The sequence below is a fragment of the Leuresthes tenuis genome, unplaced genomic scaffold (assembly GCF_036924035.1).
Source record: "Leuresthes tenuis unplaced genomic scaffold, fLeuTen1.0.hap1 SCAF_24, whole genome shotgun sequence".
In the NCBI taxonomy this organism is placed as follows: Eukaryota; Metazoa; Chordata; class Actinopteri; order Atheriniformes; family Atherinopsidae; genus Leuresthes; species Leuresthes tenuis.
The window spans coordinates 1,154,360-1,172,941 of record NW_027325378.1 but is presented as its reverse complement, the minus strand read 5'-3'; the positions used below and the strand labels follow the sequence as shown (position 1 = coordinate 1,172,941).

At 45.4% G+C, this 18,582-nt stretch overlaps 1 protein-coding gene across 1 annotated transcript; it reads right to left on the bottom strand.

Moving 5' to 3' along the window:
* Window positions 1–1,402: 1,402 nt before the first annotated feature.
* Window positions 1,403–18,427, bottom strand: LOC140284956 (guanine nucleotide-binding protein G(olf) subunit alpha-like). The gene is made up of 13 exons (XM_072379019.1): window positions 17,880–18,427; window positions 17,183–17,332; window positions 12,019–12,091; window positions 11,862–11,916; window positions 11,590–11,709; window positions 8,148–8,245; window positions 7,348–7,402; window positions 7,205–7,278; window positions 6,968–7,026; window positions 6,779–6,899; window positions 6,000–6,130; window positions 5,840–5,907; window positions 1,403–2,060 (listed from the first exon to the last, which is right to left on the bottom strand). Exons 2-13 carry the CDS (start codon window positions 17,316–17,318, stop codon window positions 1,914–1,916), a joined length of 1,137 nt encoding a protein of 378 aa, XP_072235120.1. The 5' UTR covers window positions 17,319–17,332; window positions 17,880–18,427; the 3' UTR covers window positions 1,403–1,913.
* Between the last annotated feature and the right edge of the window lie 155 nt (window positions 18,428–18,582).

Below are 18,582 nucleotides of genomic sequence, written 5' to 3'. Positions count from 1 at the left end.
CACACCGCCTGACAGAACCTCGTCATAAGCAGAAAGATGTGGACTTCGAGCAGAGATTTGGGTCGGTGTCCGAACTCCACGTGTTCTGCAGCAGTTTGAGTTTCAGCCGCTGACTCTTTAGAAACCTTTTGGTGATTTTCACTCTTCTGTCCAGAATCTTCCAGTTCAGAGAGAAAATAAAGAATAAAGCCCTACCTTCCCCATAAAGAGGGGTGATCCACGCTTTAATAACCTTTAATAACCTTTAATAACCTTTAGCTCAGTCATCTTCAGCTCATATCTGCTGACACAAAGACAATAAAAACCAGAACCAAATGACACCTGATGTGAAAGGCTTTCACAGACAGGTTCCACCTTACTTACACCCCAGCTAGAGACCTGCAGTCAGCCAACCAGCTGCTCCTTGATGTGACCAGAACCAGACAGAGTATAGGTGTTTTTAAACCTTATTTCTGGCATGAAATACGTTCATCTGCTCACTGAGAACAGTTTGGTGAAAGTCGGCGTCCTTCTGAAGATATTTAGATAACTGGAGATCCATATAACGGAGTGAACGGGGCTTAGAGGATGCAGCCTCTAAATAAGGCATTATCTGTCTTTATTTCACCGATACTTTAAGAAGAATGAATGAATGAACGTGTGCTATAGCTCTGTTAGCTCATAGCTCTGTTAGCTCATAGCTCTGTTAGCTCATAGCTGCTGTTAGCTCATAGCTGCTGTTAGCTCATAGCTCTGTTAGCTCATAGCTGCTGTTAGCTCATAGCTGCTGTTAGCTCATAGCTCTGTTAGCTCATAGCTGCTGTTAGCTCATAGCTGCTGTTAGCTCATAGCTCTGTTAGCTCATAGCTGCTGTTAGCTCATAGCTCTGTTAGCTCATAGCTGCTGTTAGCTCATAGCTGCTGTTAGCTCATAGCTCTGTTAGCTCATAGCTGCTGTTAGCTCATAGCTCTGTTAGCTCATAGCTGCTGTTAGCTCATAGCTCTGTTAGCTCATAGCTCTGTTAGCTCATAGCTGCTGTTAGCTCATAGCTGCTGTGTTGTTGTTATTGGGGGCTATTGGGGGGCTTATAGAGGGCTTTCTACACACTCGTCTACTGGGATGATGTCATCCACACGCCCCCCTGCAGCATTCACTCCGGTAAGAACGTCCATCGTACTCAAAGTCGTCGTCCACATGGCCAAATTCAAATAAATATCCTGCCATGTTGCACAAAACTATCAGCAGCAAACTCTGTGTGAAGTTAGCCGACTGTCACAGAGCACCGAGTGAATAAACTGGTTTTCTTGATGCTGAAACACCTCTGTGAAGCCTGCAACCAACAATGATCTTCATCACTCCAGCTAACAGTTCCCTGAAGGACCTACAGGAACACGGTTCAGACTGGATGGATCAGAAACACCACTCCACAACAAAATGCCTCACCTGCCAACTTTATCTGTGAAGACACCTTCCGGAAACATCACATCCCTGACAAAAAAATCCTTTAATATCACTTTTTGTTGCATACGAAATACAAAAGTTAATTTGCAGCAAACATCAGATTGAGCAGAAAACGGTAGAACACAGAGATTCCTGTTTAAATAAATCTGTCAGAGACAGAATCATACACTACAACATGTAAAAATATAATCTTGTTTCTTTTAAACCCACCTCCTCGCACCATCAGAACTACACTACCCATAATCCCCTGCATGACATAGGCAAAGCAGTAAAGACACAAACACACAGCTTCTTCTCAAATCATAATCACTAATCAATAACTGTAACTGATCATATACGTATGTAAATACAGGACAATCTATGTGTGCTGATCACCTATAAGCACTGATTACATATCACAGCCTCGAGATTAACTTCTTCTGATCACATCTCACTCCCCAGGGATGGGATGGGGCCAGGGGAGGAGCCACCAATCAGAGAAGCTCATACTGGCGCAGGTGCATGCGCTGGATGATGTCACGACAGTCATTGAAGACGCGGCGGATGTTCTCTGTGTCGATGGCGCAGGTGAAGTGAGGATAACAGTAATGTTTGCCATCACCGCTCGCTGTACTGATCCTCTGGAACACGAGAGTTAACATGTCAGTTTCAACACGTCACAGTTAACATGTAAGAGTTAATGTCCCAGTTTTACCGTGTTAGATTAAATATGTCAGAGTTAACATGTCAGTTTCAACATGTCACAGTTAACATGTAAGAGTTAATGTCCCAGTTTTACCGTGTTAGATTAAATATGTCAGAGTTAACATGTCAGTTTCAACACGTCACAGTTAACATGTAAGAGTTAATGTCCCAGTTTTACCGTGTTAGATTAAATATGTCAGAGTTAACATGTCAGTTTCAACACGTCACAGTTAACATGTAAGAGTTAATGTCCCAGTTTTACCGTGTTAGATCAAATGTGTCAGAGTTAACATGTCAGTTTCAACATGTCACAGTTAACATGTAAGAGTTAATGTCCCAGTTTTACCGTGTTAGATTAAATATGTCAGAGTTAACATGTCAGTTTCAACATGTCACAGTTAACATGTAAGAGTTAATGTCCCAGTTTTACCATGTTAGATTAAATGTGTCAGAGTTAACATGTCAGTTTCAACACGTCACAGTTAACATGTAAGAGTTAATGTCCCAGTTTTACCATGTTAGATTAAATATGTCAGAGTTAACATGTCAGTTTCAACACGTCACAGTTAACATGTAAGAGTTAATGTCCCAGTTTTACCGTGTTAGATCAAATGTGTCAGAGTTAACATGTCAGTTTCAACATGTCACAGTTAACATGTAAGAGTTAATGTCCCAGTTTTACCGTGTTAGATTAAATATGTCAGAGTTAACATGTCAGTTTCAACACGTCACAGTTAACATGTAAGAGTTAATGTCCCAGTTTTACCGTGTTAGATTAAATATGTCAGAGTTAACATGTCAGTTTCAACATGTCACAGTTAACATGTAAGAGTTAATGTCCCAGTTTTACCGTGTTAGATTAAATATGTCAGAGTTAACATGTCAGTTTCAACATGTCACAGTTAACATGTAAGAGTTAATGTCCCAGTTTTACCATGTTAGATTAAATGTGTCAGAGTTAACATGTCAGTTTCAACACGTCACAGTTAACATGTAAGAGTTAATGTCCCAGTTTTACCGTGTTAGATTAAATATGTCAGAGTTAACATGTCAGTTTCAACATGTCACAGTTAACATGTAAGAGTTAATGTCCCAGTTTTACCGTGTTAGATTAAATATGTCAGAGTTAACATGTCAGTTTCAACATGTCACAGTTAACATGTAAGAGTTAATGTCCCAGTTTTACCGTGTTAGATTAAATATGTCAGAGTTAACATGTCAGTTTCAACACGTCACAGTTAACATGTAAGAGTTAATGTCCCAGTTTTACCGTGTTAGATTAAATATGTCAGAGTTAACATGTCAGTTTCAACATGTCACAGTTAACATGTAAGAGTTAATGTCCCAGTTTTACCGTGTTAGATTAAATGTGTCAGAGTTAACATGTCAGTTTCAACATGTCACAGTTAACATGTAAGAGTTAATGTCCCAGTTTTACCGTGTTAGATTAAATATGTCAGAGTTAACATGTCAGTTTCAACACGTCACAGTTAACATGTAAGAGTTAATGTCCCAGTTTTACCGTCTTAGATTAAATATGTCAGAGTTAACATGTCAGTTTCAACACGTCACAGTTAACATGTAAGAGTTAATGTCCCAGTTTTACCGTGTTAGATTAAATATGTCAGAGTTAACATGTCAGTTTCAACACGTCACAGTTAACATGTAAGAGTTAATGTCCCAGTTTTACCGTGTTAGATTAAATATGTCAGAGTTAACATGTCAGTTTCAACACGTCACAGTTAACATGTAAGAGTTAATGTCCCAGTTTTACCGTGTTAGATCAAATGTGTCAGAGTTAACATGTCAGTTTCAACACGTCACAGTTAACATGTAAGAGTTAATGTCCCAGTTTTACCATGTTAGATTAAATATGTCAGAGTTAACATGTCAGTTTTCAACACGTCACAGTTAACATGTAAGAGTTAATGTCCCAGTTTTACCGTGTTAGATCAAATGTGTCAGAGTTAACATGTCAGTTTCAACACGTCACAGTTAACATGTAAGAGTTAATGTCCCAGTTTTACCATGTTAGATTAAATATGTCAGAGTTAACATGTCAGTTTCAACACGTCACAGTTAACATGTAAGAGTTAATGTCCCAGTTTTACCGTGTTAGATTAAATATGTCAGAGTTAACATGTCAGTTTCAACACGTCACAGTTAACATGTAAGAGTTAATGTCCCAGTTTTACCATGTTAGATTAAATATGTCAGAGTTAACATGTCAGTTTCAACATGTCACAGTTAACATGTAAGAGTTAATGTCCCAGTTTTACCGTGTTAGATTAAATATGTCAGAGTTAACATGTCAGTTTCAACATGTCACAGTTAACATGTAAGAGTTAATGTCCCAGTTTTACCGTGTTAGATTAAATATGTCAGAGTTAACATGTCAGTTTCAACACGTCACAGTTAACATGTAAGAGTTAATGTCCCAGTTTTACCGTCTTAGATTAAATATGTCAGAGTTAACATGTCAGTTTCAACACGTCACAGTTAACATGTAAGAGTTAATGTCCCAGTTTTACCGTCTTAGATTAAATATGTCAGAGTTAACATGTCAGTTTCAACACGTCACAGTTAACATGTAAGAGTTAATGTCCCAGTTTTACCGTGTTAGATTAAATATGTCAGAGTTAACATGTCAGTTTCAACACGTCACAGTTAACATGTAAGAGTTAATGTCCCAGTTTTACCGTCTTAGATTAAATATGTCAGAGTTAACATGTCAGTTTCAACACGTCGCAGTTAACATGTAAGAGTTAATGTCCCAGTTTTACCGTGTTAGATCAAATGTGTCAGAGTTAACATGTCAGTTTCAACACGTCACAGTTAACATGTAAGAGTTAATGTCCCAGTTTTACCGTGTTAGATCAAATGTGTCAGAGTTAACATGTCAGTTTCAACACGTCACAGTTAACATGTAAGAGTTAATGTCCCAGTTTTACCATGTTAGATTAAATATGTCAGAGTTAACATGTCAGTTTCAACACGTCACAGTTAACATGTAAGAGTTAATGTCCCAGTTTTACCATGTTAGATTAAATATGTCAGAGTTAACATGTCAGTTTCAACACGTCACAGTTAACATGTAAGAGTTAATGTCCCAGTTTTACCATGTTAGATTAAATATGTCAGAGTTAACATGTCAGTTTATCAACACGTCAGTTTAAACATGTCAGTTTTCAACACGTCAGTTTAAACATGTCAGAGTTAACATGTCAGTTTCAACACGTCACAGTTAACATGTAAGAGTTAATGTCCCAGTTTTACCGTGTTAGATTAAATATGTCAGAGTTAACATGTCAGTTTCAACACGTCACAGTTAACATGTAAGAGTTAATGTCCCAGTTTTACCATGTTAGATTAAATGTGTCAGAGTTAACATGTCAGTTTTCAACACGTCAGTTTAAACATGTCAGAGTTAATATGTTAGTTTGATCTCAGTCACACAGGCTGATGCACAGGCTGGACCACTGAAACACAGAACAGGACCACTCCACCGTGTTAACTTCAACATGTGTGTTTCAGCATATCTGTGTTAGTATGTTTCAGGTTAGTGTGAACAATTTGACTCAATCGCACTCAAAGTTTTTGTTAACACAGTTCCTGTGATATCATCAGGACCTTCATTCCCATCAGCCTTTGCTTCACGCCACCATGATTAAAACAATCCCCACTGTCACCATTATCACCATCACCAGGGTTTTACCAGAAACTCATCTCTGATGAAGAACTTGGCTCTGGTCACTTTAGGGTCTTCTTCAGCATCTGGAACAGCTAGAATCACATACATAGATGTTAAAAGCTGCTCTGTATGTCTTTCATCTTTGTTTGGACATATATGTGCTGATACTTGTGTGCATTTTTACCATCAACAGGAACCTGGTAGTTTGTATACTCTGGAAAATAATCCTCCAGTTTAGATTTTCCTGCCAGAATTTTGTCAGCAAGCACATCCTGTTTGTTCAGGAACAAGATCACTGAAATAGTCTTCAGAAACCTGCAGCCAATCACAGAGCAGAGGGTTAATTACAGCCAATCACAGAGCAGGGGGTTAACTACAGCCAATCACAGAGCAGGGGGTTAACTACAGCCAATCACAGAGCAGAGGGTTAACTACAGCCAATCACAGAACAGAGGGTTAACTACAGCCAATCACAGAGCAGGGGGTTAACTACAGCCAATCACAGAGCAGAGGGTTAACTACAGCCAATCACAGAGCAGAGGGTTAACTACAGCCAATCACAGAGTAGAGGGTTAACTACAGCCTATCACAGAGCAGGGGGTTAACTACAGCCAATCACAGAGCAGAGGGTTAACTACAGCCAATCACAGAACAGAGGGTTAACTACAGCCAATCACAGAGCAGAGGGTTAACTACAGCCAATCACAGAGCAGGGGATTAACTACAGCCAATCACAGAGCAGAGGGTTAACTACAGCCAATCACAGAGCAGAGGGTTAACTACAGCCAATCACAGAGCAGGGGGTTAACTACAGCCAATCACAGAGCAGAGGGTTAACTACAGCCAATCACAGAGCAGAGGGTTAACTACAGCCAATCACAGAGCAGGGGGTTAACTACAGCCAATCACAGAGCAGAGGGTTAACTACAGCCAATCACAGAGCAGGGGGAGTCCATGTTTTACCTGTTGGTCCAGATGGATCTAAAGAGATCCAGAGACTCTCGTAGCCGATTGGTGGAGTTGTCCTCTCTGATCACCATGTTGTAGCTGCTGCTAGCTGCCACAAAGATGATGGCCGTCACATCTGAACAAAGACAGAGATCATCGTTCTGTTGGCTTTTTATTTCAGTTTGCACATCTTTGTTTTCTTACCGTTGAAGCACTGAATCCACTTCCTGCGTTCATCCCTCTGACCGCCAACATCAAACATACTGAAACGTAAACAGGGACACAACTGAGAGAAGCTTCTTCTTCTCAGCTTTTATTGCATTAAAGAGTGGAGGTCAGACTGAATCTTAACACACATGTTTTATGTGTGTGGGTTCGGGTCAGAGTTCTGAGTTCTGACCAGCTTTCTCTCAAACGTTCAACAGATATAACAAAACTCACTGGAAGTTGACTTTGTCCACCTGAAACCTGGTTTCAAAAATCCCTGAAGTCAGAACTCTGCAGCGCAACAGATCCTGCAGGACGAGAAAACCTGTGAGCTGATGACGTCCCAAATGCTGAAGCCTGATTGGCTGGAGTCTTACCTGGTCAGTGGGTGTGTAGTCAGGCCTCCTGACAGAGTCTAACCTGTCGAGGAAGCTAGAACAGAGAAGAAAAGACATGAGGAGGAAGTTTTTAATGGAGCGCTCCAACTGGTCAGCTTGTGTATTTGTATTTTTGGGTTTGCTTGTAATGTGCTCATGTGCTCATGTGTTCACGTGTTCATGTGCTCATGTGCTCATGTGCTCATGTGCTCATGTGCTCATGTGCTCATGTGCTCATGTGCACATGTGCTCATGTGCACATGTGTTCATGTGCACATGTGTTCATGTGCTCATGTGATCATGTGATCATGTGTTCATGTGCTCATGTGTTCATGTGATCATGTGATCATGTGCTCATGTGCTCATGTGCTCATGTGCTCATGTGCTCATGTGCTCATGTGCACATGTGCTCATGTGCACATGTGTTCATGTGCACATGTGTTCATGTGCACATGTGTTCATGTGCACATGTGCACATGTGCTCATGTGATCATGTGATCATGTGTTCATGTGCTCATGTGTTCACGTGTTCATGTGCTCATGTGTTAATGTGTTCATGTGCTCATGTGCTCATGTGATCATGTGATCATGTGCTCATGTGTTCATGTGCTCATGTGATCATGTGATCATGTGTTCATGTGTTCATGTGTTCATGTGTTCATGTGCTCATGTGTTCATGTGCTCATGTGCTCATGTGCTCATGTGCTCATGTGATCATGTGCTCATGTGTTCATGTGCTCATGTGCTCATGTGCACATGTGTTCATGTGTTCATGTGTTCATGTGCTCATGGAGTCTTACTACTGAGCGCAGTCAATCAGCTGATATTCATTGGAGCGTTCGAAACACGCCTTCACGCCGCCGTCCTCCCACAGCTTCTGAGTATGCTCAAAGAAATCCTGAGAGACAGACAGAGCAGGTAAAGACATGCAGCTCTGAAACCTTAAATCTACTGCGGCCCTCAACCTAACACTGGATCTGTGGAAGACCTTTAATGCTTTTACAGGCTCTCCTTCACACCTGGTCAGGTGGCGTGATGGAGTTGCCTGCAATCTGCAACATCACCACTAGGTGCCACCAAACACTTCACACAGCTTCTTCAAACCTTATATCAATGGGTTAATAAGTCTGTAAACTGTTGAATAACTTCTACAGTTCTGATTAAAATCACGCCAACATGTCTGCTCCTCAGCTGACTGCTTCTGTGTGACTTCGTCAGATTGGACGGCAGCAGCAAGGCTCTGAGGTGTGTGTCGACCAATCAGCTGCAGCAGAGCAGACAGCAGAAGAAGGCTGAAGAGGCTTGTTTTGTGTCTGCCGTCCTCAGAGATGGCTCCGTTTGGATAATCAGGTCCCAGGTGACTCATAGGTGTGTGTGTGAGTGTCTCAGGTGAACTTGTTACATCATGTCATTAACATCATTAAAACAAACAAGCTCTAACGCGGGTCTCCAGGTACCACTTTAAAGTCAGGTAGCTGTTTTCACATCAGTTCACCTGTTCATGACGAGGCCTGTGTGTCTAAAGACTGTTTGAACCCATCAGAGCGGGACACTCCTTCACTCTGATACCGAGTCTGAGTCTTTTGATCAGAGATCAATGATCTATTTGGGCTCAGCATGCGAACCCAAACGACCTGAGTGCCCTGAGACCAACACTGAGACCAACACCGAGACCAGAGACTAACACCGAGACCAACACTGAGACCAACACTGAGACCAACACTGAGACCAACACTGAGACCAGAGACCAACACCGAGACCTGACTGAGACCTGACTGAGACCAACACCGAGACCAACACCGAGACCTGACTGAGACCAACACCGAGACCAACACCGAGACCTGACTGAGACCAACACCGAGACCAACACCGAGACCTGACTGAGACCAACACTGAGACCAACACTGAGACCAGACTGAGACCAACACTGAGACCAACACTGAGACCAGACTGAGACCAACACCGAGACCAACACCGAGACCAACACCGAGACCAACACCGAGACCAACACCGAGACCAACACCGAGACCAACACCGAGACCAACACCGAGACCTGACTGAGACCAACACTGAGACCTGACTGAGACCAACACCGAGACCAACACCGAGACCAACACCGAGACCAACACCGAGACCAACACTGAGACCAACACCGAGACCAGCACTGAGACCTGACTGAGACCAACACTGAGACCAACACTGAGACCAACACTGAGACCTGACTGAGACCAACACTGAGACCAGCACTGAGACCAACACCGAGACCAACACCGAGACCAACACCGAGACCAACACTGAGACCAACACCGAGACCAACACCGAGACCAACACCGAGACCTGACTGAGACCAACACTGAGACCAACACTGAGACCAACACTGAGACCAACACTGAGACCAACACCGAGACCAACACCGAGACCAACACCGAGACCAACACTGAGACCAACACCGAGACCAGCACTGAGACCTGACTGAGACCAACACTGAGACCAGCACTGAGACCAACACCGAGACCAACACCGAGACCAACACCGAGACCAACACCGAGACCTGACTGAGACCAACACTGAGACCTGACTGAGACCAACACCGAGACCAACACCGAGACCAACACCGAGACCAACACCGAGACCAACACCGAGACCAACACTGAGACCAACACCGAGACCAACACCGAGACCAACACCGAGACCAACACTGAGACCTGACTGAGACCAACACTGAGACCAACACCGAGACCTGACTGAGACCAACACCGAGACCAACACCGAGACCAACACCGAGACCAACACCGAGACCAACACCGAGACCAACACAGACCTGACTGAGACCAACACCGAGACCAACACCGAGACCTGACTGAGACCTGACTGAGACCAACACCGAGACCAACACCGAGACCTGACTGAGACCAACACCGAGACCAACACCGAGACCTGACTGAGACCAACACTGAGACCAACACCGAGACCTGACTGAGACCAACACCGAGACCAACACCGAGACCTGACTGAGACCAACACTGAGACCAACACTGAGACCAGACTGAGACCAACACTGAGACCAACACTGAGACCAGACTGAGACCAACACTGAGACCAGACTGAGACCAACACCGAGACCAACACCGAGACCAACACCGAGACCAACACCGAGACCAACACCGAGACCAACACCGAGACCAACACCGAGACCAACACCGAGACCAACACCGAGACCAACACTGAGACCAACACCGAGACCAGCACTGAGACCTGACTGAGACCAACACTGAGACCAACACTGAGACCAACACCGAGACCAACACCGAGACCAACACCGAGACCAACACCGAGACCAACACCGAGACCAACACTGAGACCAACACTGAGACCAACACCGAGACCTGACTGAGACCAACACTGAGACCAACACTGAGACCAACACCGAGACCAACACCGAGACCAACACTGAGACCAACACCGAGACCAGCACTGAGACCTGACTGAGACCAACACTGAGACCAACACTGAGACCAACACCGAGACCAACACCGAGACCAACACCGAGACCAACACCGAGACCAACACCGAGACCAACACCGAGACCAACACTGAGACCAACACCGAGACCAGCACTGAGACCTGACTGAGACCAACACTGAGACCAACACTGAGACCAACACCGAGACCAACACCGAGACCAACACCGAGACCAACACCGAGACCAACACCGAGACCAACACCGAGACCAACACCGAGACCAGAGACCAACACCGAGACCAACACCGAGACCAACACCGAGACCAACACCGAGACCAACACCGAGACCAACACCGAGACCAGAGACCAACACCGAGACCAACACTGAGACCAACACTGAGACCAGCACTGAGACCAACACTGAGACCAACACCGAGACCAACACCGAGACCAACACTGAGACCAACACTGAGACCAACACCGAGACCAACACTGAGACCAACACTGAGACCAACACTGAGACCAACACCGAGACCAACACTGAGACCAACACCGAGACCAACACTGAGACCAGCACTGAAGACACAAACTGAAGCTACCAAGCAGAGGAAGGCTGGTAGAAATGAGTTCTGTGGACTTTTTGTAGCTGTGGACAAGCAGAAACTCTGAAGTGTTCTCATGTCTTTCATCTCTTAAAGTTTTCATGGTTTCCAGATTTCAGAAGAGTGGAGGTCCATATTGATCTGGGGTCAGAATAAGGTGTAAAAGTGTGTGTGTTACCTCGGTGTATTCGAAGTCAGACAGCGGAGCGATGCTCTTGATGTATTCCACTCTGAACTGGTTGGCTGGGTTACCCACAGGCACGGGGGGAGTCAGCGTGTTCATGGCCGACACGATGGTCTGAAACACAAACACTCTGATTGGCTGCTCTGGCTGTCAATCATCAACTCTGCTGCGTCCCCTCAGAGCAACACCTGGAAGCAGCCATGTTTGATTACCGGTGTGCTTTCAGAGGAACAGTGAATGCAGCACCAACCTCCCTCGTGACCTACCACAATAGCATCCTTCACGTTCTTCCTGATGTCCTGAATCTTCTGCTGCTTCTCTCTGGAAAACAAATGGCATGTTTCAGTTTCATGAAAAGGTGTGTAACCGGATCCAAGATCGCATCCACAAGAGAGAGAAGTTCTGGAAAAAGTTTGGACTTACTCAGCGTTGAAGCCATCGACATGAAGAATCCTCATTTGCTTCACAATGGTGCTTTTTCCTGATTCTCCCGCACCTGCCGGCAGACAGAAAGCAAATCAGGTGTGAACGGTTCAGGATGTACCGCCACATAAGTCCAAAAACCCGCTGAAAACCGGCTGAAAACCGGCTGAAAACCGGCTGAAAACCGGCTGAAAACCCACTGAAAACCCACTGAAAACCCACTGAAAACCCGCTGAAAACCCACTGAAAACCCGCTGAAAACCTGCTGAAAACCTGCTGAAAACCCACTGAAAACCCGCAGAAAACCCACTGAAAACCCGCTGAAAACCCGCAGAAAACCCACTGAAAACCCGCTGAAAACCCGCTGAAAACCCACTGAAAACCCACTGAAAACCCACTGAAAACCCACTGAAAACCCGCTGAAAACCCACTGAAAACCCGCAGAAAACCCACTGAAAACCCACTGAAAACCCGCTGAAAACCCACTGAAAACCCGCTGAAAACCCGCTGAAAACCCACTGAAAACCCGCTGAAAACCCGCTGAAAACCCACTGAAAACCCACTGAAAACCCACTGAAAACCCACTGAAAACCCGCTGAAAACCCGCTGAAAACCCGCTGAAAACCCACTGAAAACCCACTGAAAACCCACTGAAAACCCGCTGAAAACCGGCTGAAAACCCACTGAAAACCCTCTGAAAACCCGCTGAAAACCGGCTGAAAACCCACTGAAAACCTGCTGAAAACCAGCTGAAAACCCACTGAAAACACCAGACTGGTTCAGACTCATGTTTCACATCTTCTGTCCTATAGGTTGCATCCACAGGCCTCCATGAGCAGCAGAGTTTTTGGACTTATGTTTATCAGATCCTGAATAAAAGAGGAACTTTTGGTGCTGTTGTCAGAGGAGGACGAGGTCAGTCATCAGGTTCTGGTTTGACTGATTTCCATCAGCTCACAGCTGCATCTACAAGACTCTTTCAGAGGGAATTTCAGCTTTTGGGAAATTCATTTGTTCATTTTTAAATGAGACCAAATTGAACTGATAAGTCCACATGGTTGCAGAATAGCTCTCAGTTTACTTTGAAAGAGACGACTTTTAGAATCTTTTTCAGCCAACTTTGGCCACATCCACATTTCCAGGCCGAGTCGTCTCATATCTGATGTTTTCAGGGCTGTGTTCTGGTCCAACTCCAGACATATATCAGAGGTGTGGCTTTGACACACGAGTGAGGACGCATCACATCAGATTTCACATCAGATTTCATGCAGCCTTGTGTTTGTTGTGATGTGCTGGATCCTCGTCCACCTGCAGCCAACCAGCTGTTCCTGTGTTTCAGGACAAATGTTCTCAGTCCTCTGGACATAAATGTCTCACAGATTTGCTACGATAGCTTAAACTGTGACTCAGTCTGATCTCCTAAGTGTTCAACGTTTCAGTTGTCGCTGATAAAAGTGACACAAAAAGATGTCCGGAGCTGGTAGAGAACCGTTCAGGCGGAGCTCTGATCACCCGTCAGCTCAGAAATGGACTGAATCAGAACTAAAATATGTGGAAAGGGTTCAACAAAAGTTACTAACCAGATTATGAACAGAATAATTCATCACATCACACAGACAGACAGGTAAAAGGACAGACGGGTAAAAGGACAGACGGGTAAAAGGACAGACGGGTAAAAGGACAGACAGACAGGTAAAAGGACAGACAGACAGGCAAATGGACAGAGAGAAAGACAGGCAAACAGACAGGCAAGTAAAAGGACAGACAGACAGGCAAACAGACAGACAGGCAAATGGACAGAGAGACAGGCAAATGGACAGAGAGACAGGCAAATGGACAGAGAGAAAGACAGGCAAACAGACAGACAAGTAAAAGGACAGACAGACAGGCAAACAGACAGACAGGCAAATGGACAGAGAGACAGGCAAATGGACAGAGAGACAGGCAAATGGACAGAGAGACAGGCAAACTGACAGACAGACAGGTAAAAGCACAGAGAGAAAGACAGGCAAACGGACAGACGGGTAAAAGGACAGACAGACAGGCAAACAGACAGACAGGCAAATGGACAGAGAGACAGGCAAATGGACAGAGAGAAAGACAGGCAAACAGACAGACAAGTAAAAGGACAGACAGACAGGCAAACAGACAGACAGGCAAATGGACAGAGAGACAGGCAAATGGACAGAGAGACAGGCAAACTGACAGACAGACAGGTAAAAGCACAGAGAGAAAGACAGGCAAACGGACAGACGGGTAAAAGGACAGACAGACAGGCAAACAGACAGACAGGCAAATGGACAGAGAGACAGGCAAACGGACAGACAGGTAAAAGGACAGACAGACAGGCAAATGGACAGAGAGAAAGACAGGCAAACAGACAGACAGGTAAAAGGACAGACAGACAGGCAAATGGACAGAGAGAAAGACAGGCAAACAGACAGACAAGTAAAAGGACAGACAGACAGGCAAACAGACAGACAGGCAAATGGACAGAGAGACAGGCAAATGGACAGAGAGACAGGCAAACGGACAGACAGACAGGTAAAAGCACAGAGAGAAAGACAGGCAAACGGACAGACAGGTAAATGGACAAACAGACAGACAGGTAAAAGGACAGACAGACAGGCAAATGACAGAGAGAAAGACAGGCAAACAGACGGACAAGTAAAAGGACAGACAGGTAAACGAACAGACAGAAAGGCAAAAGGATAGAGAGAAAGACAAGCAAAAAGACAGACAGGTAAAAGGACAGACAGGTAAAAGGACAGACAGACAGACAGAAAGGCAAACGGACAGACAGGCAAAGGGACAGACAGGTAAAAGGACAGACGGGTAAATGGACAGACAGGTAAAAGGAAAGACATGTAAACAGACAGACGGGTAAAAGGACAGACGGGTAAAAGGACAGACGGGTAAAAGGACAGACGGGTAAAAGGACAGACGGGTAAAAGGAAAGACATGTAAACGGACAGACGGGTAAACGGACAGACGGGTAAACGGACAGACGGGTAAACGGACAGACGGGTAAACGGACAGACATGTAAAAGGACAGACGGGTAAACGGACAGACGGGTAAACGGACAGACGGGTAAATGGACAGACGGGTAAATGGACAGACAGGTAAAAGGAAAGACATGTAAACAGACAGACGGGTAAAAGGACAGACGGGTAAACGGACAGACGGGTAAACGGACAGACGGGTAAAAGGACGGACGGGTAAACGGACAGACGGGTAAAAGGACAGACGGGTAAATGGACAGACGGGTAAAAGGACAGACGGGTAAAAGGACAGAGAGAAAGACAGGCAAACGGACAGACAGGTAAAAGGACAGACGGGTAAATGGACAGACGGGTAAAAGGACAGACGGGTAAACGGACAGACGGGTTAAAGGACAGACGGGTAAAAGGACAGACGGGTAAAAGGACAGACGGGTAAAAGGACAGACGGGTTAAAGGACAGACAGGTAAAAGGACAGACGGGTTAAAGGACAGACAGGTAAAAGGACAGACGGGTTAAAGGACAGACGGGTAAACGGACAGACGGGTAAAAGGACAGACGGGTAAAAGGACAGACGGGTAAAAGGACAGACGGGTAAAAGGACAGACGGGTAAAAGGACAGACGGGTAAAAGGACAGACGGGTTAAAGGACAGACGGGTTAAAGGACAGACATGTTAAAGAACAGACGGGTAAAAGGACAGACGGGTAAAAGGACAGACGGGTTAAAGGACAGACGGGTAAAAGGACAGACGGGTTAAAGGACAGACGGGTAAAAGGACAGACGGGTAAAAGGACAGACGGGTAAACGGACAGACGGGTAAACGGACAGACGGGTAAACGGACAGACGGGTAAAAGGACAGACGGGTAAAAGGACAGACGGGTAAAAGGAAAGACATGTAAACGGACAGACGGGTAAACGGACAGACGGGTAAACGGACAGACGGGTAAAAGGACAGACGGGTAAACGGACAGACGGGTAAAAGGACAGACGGGTAAAAGGACAGACGGGTAAACGGACAGACGGGTAAAAGGACAGACGGGTAAATGGACAGACGGGTAAATGGACAGACGGGTAAACGGACAGACGGGTAAAAGGACAGACGGGTAAAAGGACAGACGGGTAAAAGGACAGACGGGTAAATGGACAGACGGGTAAAAGGACAGACGGGTAAAAGGACATAGAGAAAGACAGGCAAACGGACAGACAGGTAAAAGGACAGACGGGTAAACGGACAGACGGGTTAAAGGACAGACGGGTAAAAGGACAGACGGGTTAAAGGACAGACGGGTAAAAGGACAGACATGTTAAAGAACAGACGGGTTAAAGGACAGACGGGTAAAAGGACAGACGGGTAAAAGGACAGACGGGTTAAAGGACAGACGGGTAAAAGGACAGACGGGTAAAAGGACAGACGGGTAAAAGGACAGACGGGTAAAAGGACAGACGGGTAAAAGGACAGACATGTTAAAGAACAGACGGGTTAAAGGACAGACGGGTAAAAGGACAGACGGGTAAAAGGACAGACGGGTTAAAGGACAGACGGGTAAAAGGACAGACGGGTAAAAGGACAGACGGGTAAACGGACAGACGGGTAAAAGGACAGACGGGTAAATGGACAGACGGGTAAAAGGACAGACGGGTAAAAGGACAGACGGGTAAAAGGACAGACGGGTAAATGGACAGACGGGTAAAAGGACAGACGGGTAAACGGACAGACGGGTAAAAGGACAGACGGGTAAAAGGACAGACGGGTAAACGGACAGACGGGTAAAAGGACAGACGGGTAAAAGGACAGACATGTTAAAGAACAGACGGGTTAAAGGACAGACGGGTAAAAGGACAGACAGGTTAAAGGACAGACAGGTAAAAGGACAGACGGGTTAAAGGACAGACGGGTAAAAGGACAGACGGGTAAAAGGACAGACGGGTAAAAGGACAGACGGGTAAAAGGACAGACATGTTAAAGAACAGATGGGTTAAAGGACAGACGGGTAAACGGACAGACGGGTAAACGGACAGACGGGTAAACGGACAGACGGGTAAAAGGACAGACGGGTAAACGGACAGACGGGTAAAAGGACAGACGGGTAAAAGGACAGACGGGTTAAAGGACAGACGGGTAAACAGACAGACAGGTAAACAGACAGACAGGTGTCTCACCCAGCAGTAACAGTCTGTGTGTAGCTTTGTAAGCCTGCCTCTCCTTCTGTAACTGTTTCTCGATCTTCTTGTTTGCTTCTCTTTTTGCTTTCTCATCCAGTCGTTCTTCGTCCGTCTTCCCTCCCAGACAGCCCATCTCAACCAGAACCACTGAAAGCAGGAAAACAGACCAACCATTACAGAACCATCGGTAGACTCCAAGCAGGCCATTAAAAGGGTCCGAATCCAGAATCTAACTGAGCGGAACCAATCAGTATCCCACCGAAAACAGCAGAAACAAAGTAAAAACCCACTGGACCGAGGAATAATGCTGGTTCTGCCGAGCCATGGCTGTTTAAATGACCAGCTGGTGATGTCACACCTGTAAATACATTGTTGGATTCACCTCAACCTTCTCACTTTTCCCCATGGTCAGGAATCAGCCGTAATGCAGCATCAAAAATATTTGACCCAATCAAAACTGAGACGTCAGTTAGTCTGAGGAAAGTGATTCAGCTGAATCTAATCTGAGAAAACTCTTCATCTATAATATTCTACGAACAAATTCTGAGACAATGAGCAGAAAGAGGAAAATAACAACTGAATGATGGATCAAATCTGCAGGGATAGCAAATTAAAACCAAGAGAGCTTAATAAAACAACATCTCAGAGTCCTTCCACCTGCAGAACTTAAACCAGCTGGACCCAGTTCACTTACCGCAAGCTGTTGGTGATCACTGACCCGTCAAGTCTCAGGTGGTCCAGATCAGACCCACTTCCTGTCGTCCATCAAGGTCCACAGACTCAGAAACACAGTGGCAGCTGCTCCTCAACCAATCAGCATCCCTGCTTGTGTCCCAGTCCGGGTCCAGTTCGAAGGACAGAACCAGGGCTCCTGCTGGCTCAGAGGTTTCCTGTTGCTGAGCAGTGACACACCTGAGCAGCTATGTCTCCCACCTGTCCGCCCCCTCCCCTCCGTCTCTAACGGCGTCTCATTAGTCGTCTTCCTCCCTGTTTTCTTCAGGGGATTTCTCTGTTTTCCCTCTCGTGTCACTTTGCTGCCTGACGACCAGCAGCCCAATTCACAAACAAACCGATTTCAGTCTGGACTCTGCTTGGCCAGAACTGACTCGGGATGAGCAGAACTGCAGGTCCAGAAAGCTCAGTCACCTGGATAAAGGTGGATCTTTACCTCGATCCGTCCTGTTAGAGCTGCAGTTTGGTCTCTCCTGGTGTAAAGAAAACTTTGGTCCACAGACACAAAGCCGTCGTTCTGTTTTATTCAGGAATTATCAGCGATGGTTGGATTTTTAAACTTTGAGGTTCAGTTCTGAGATCTGCTGCAGGAACTTAAAAAATAACAAACACTGAAGCAGAATCTGAATATATTACAAATAAAAGGTTTGGTCCTCACGTCTTTA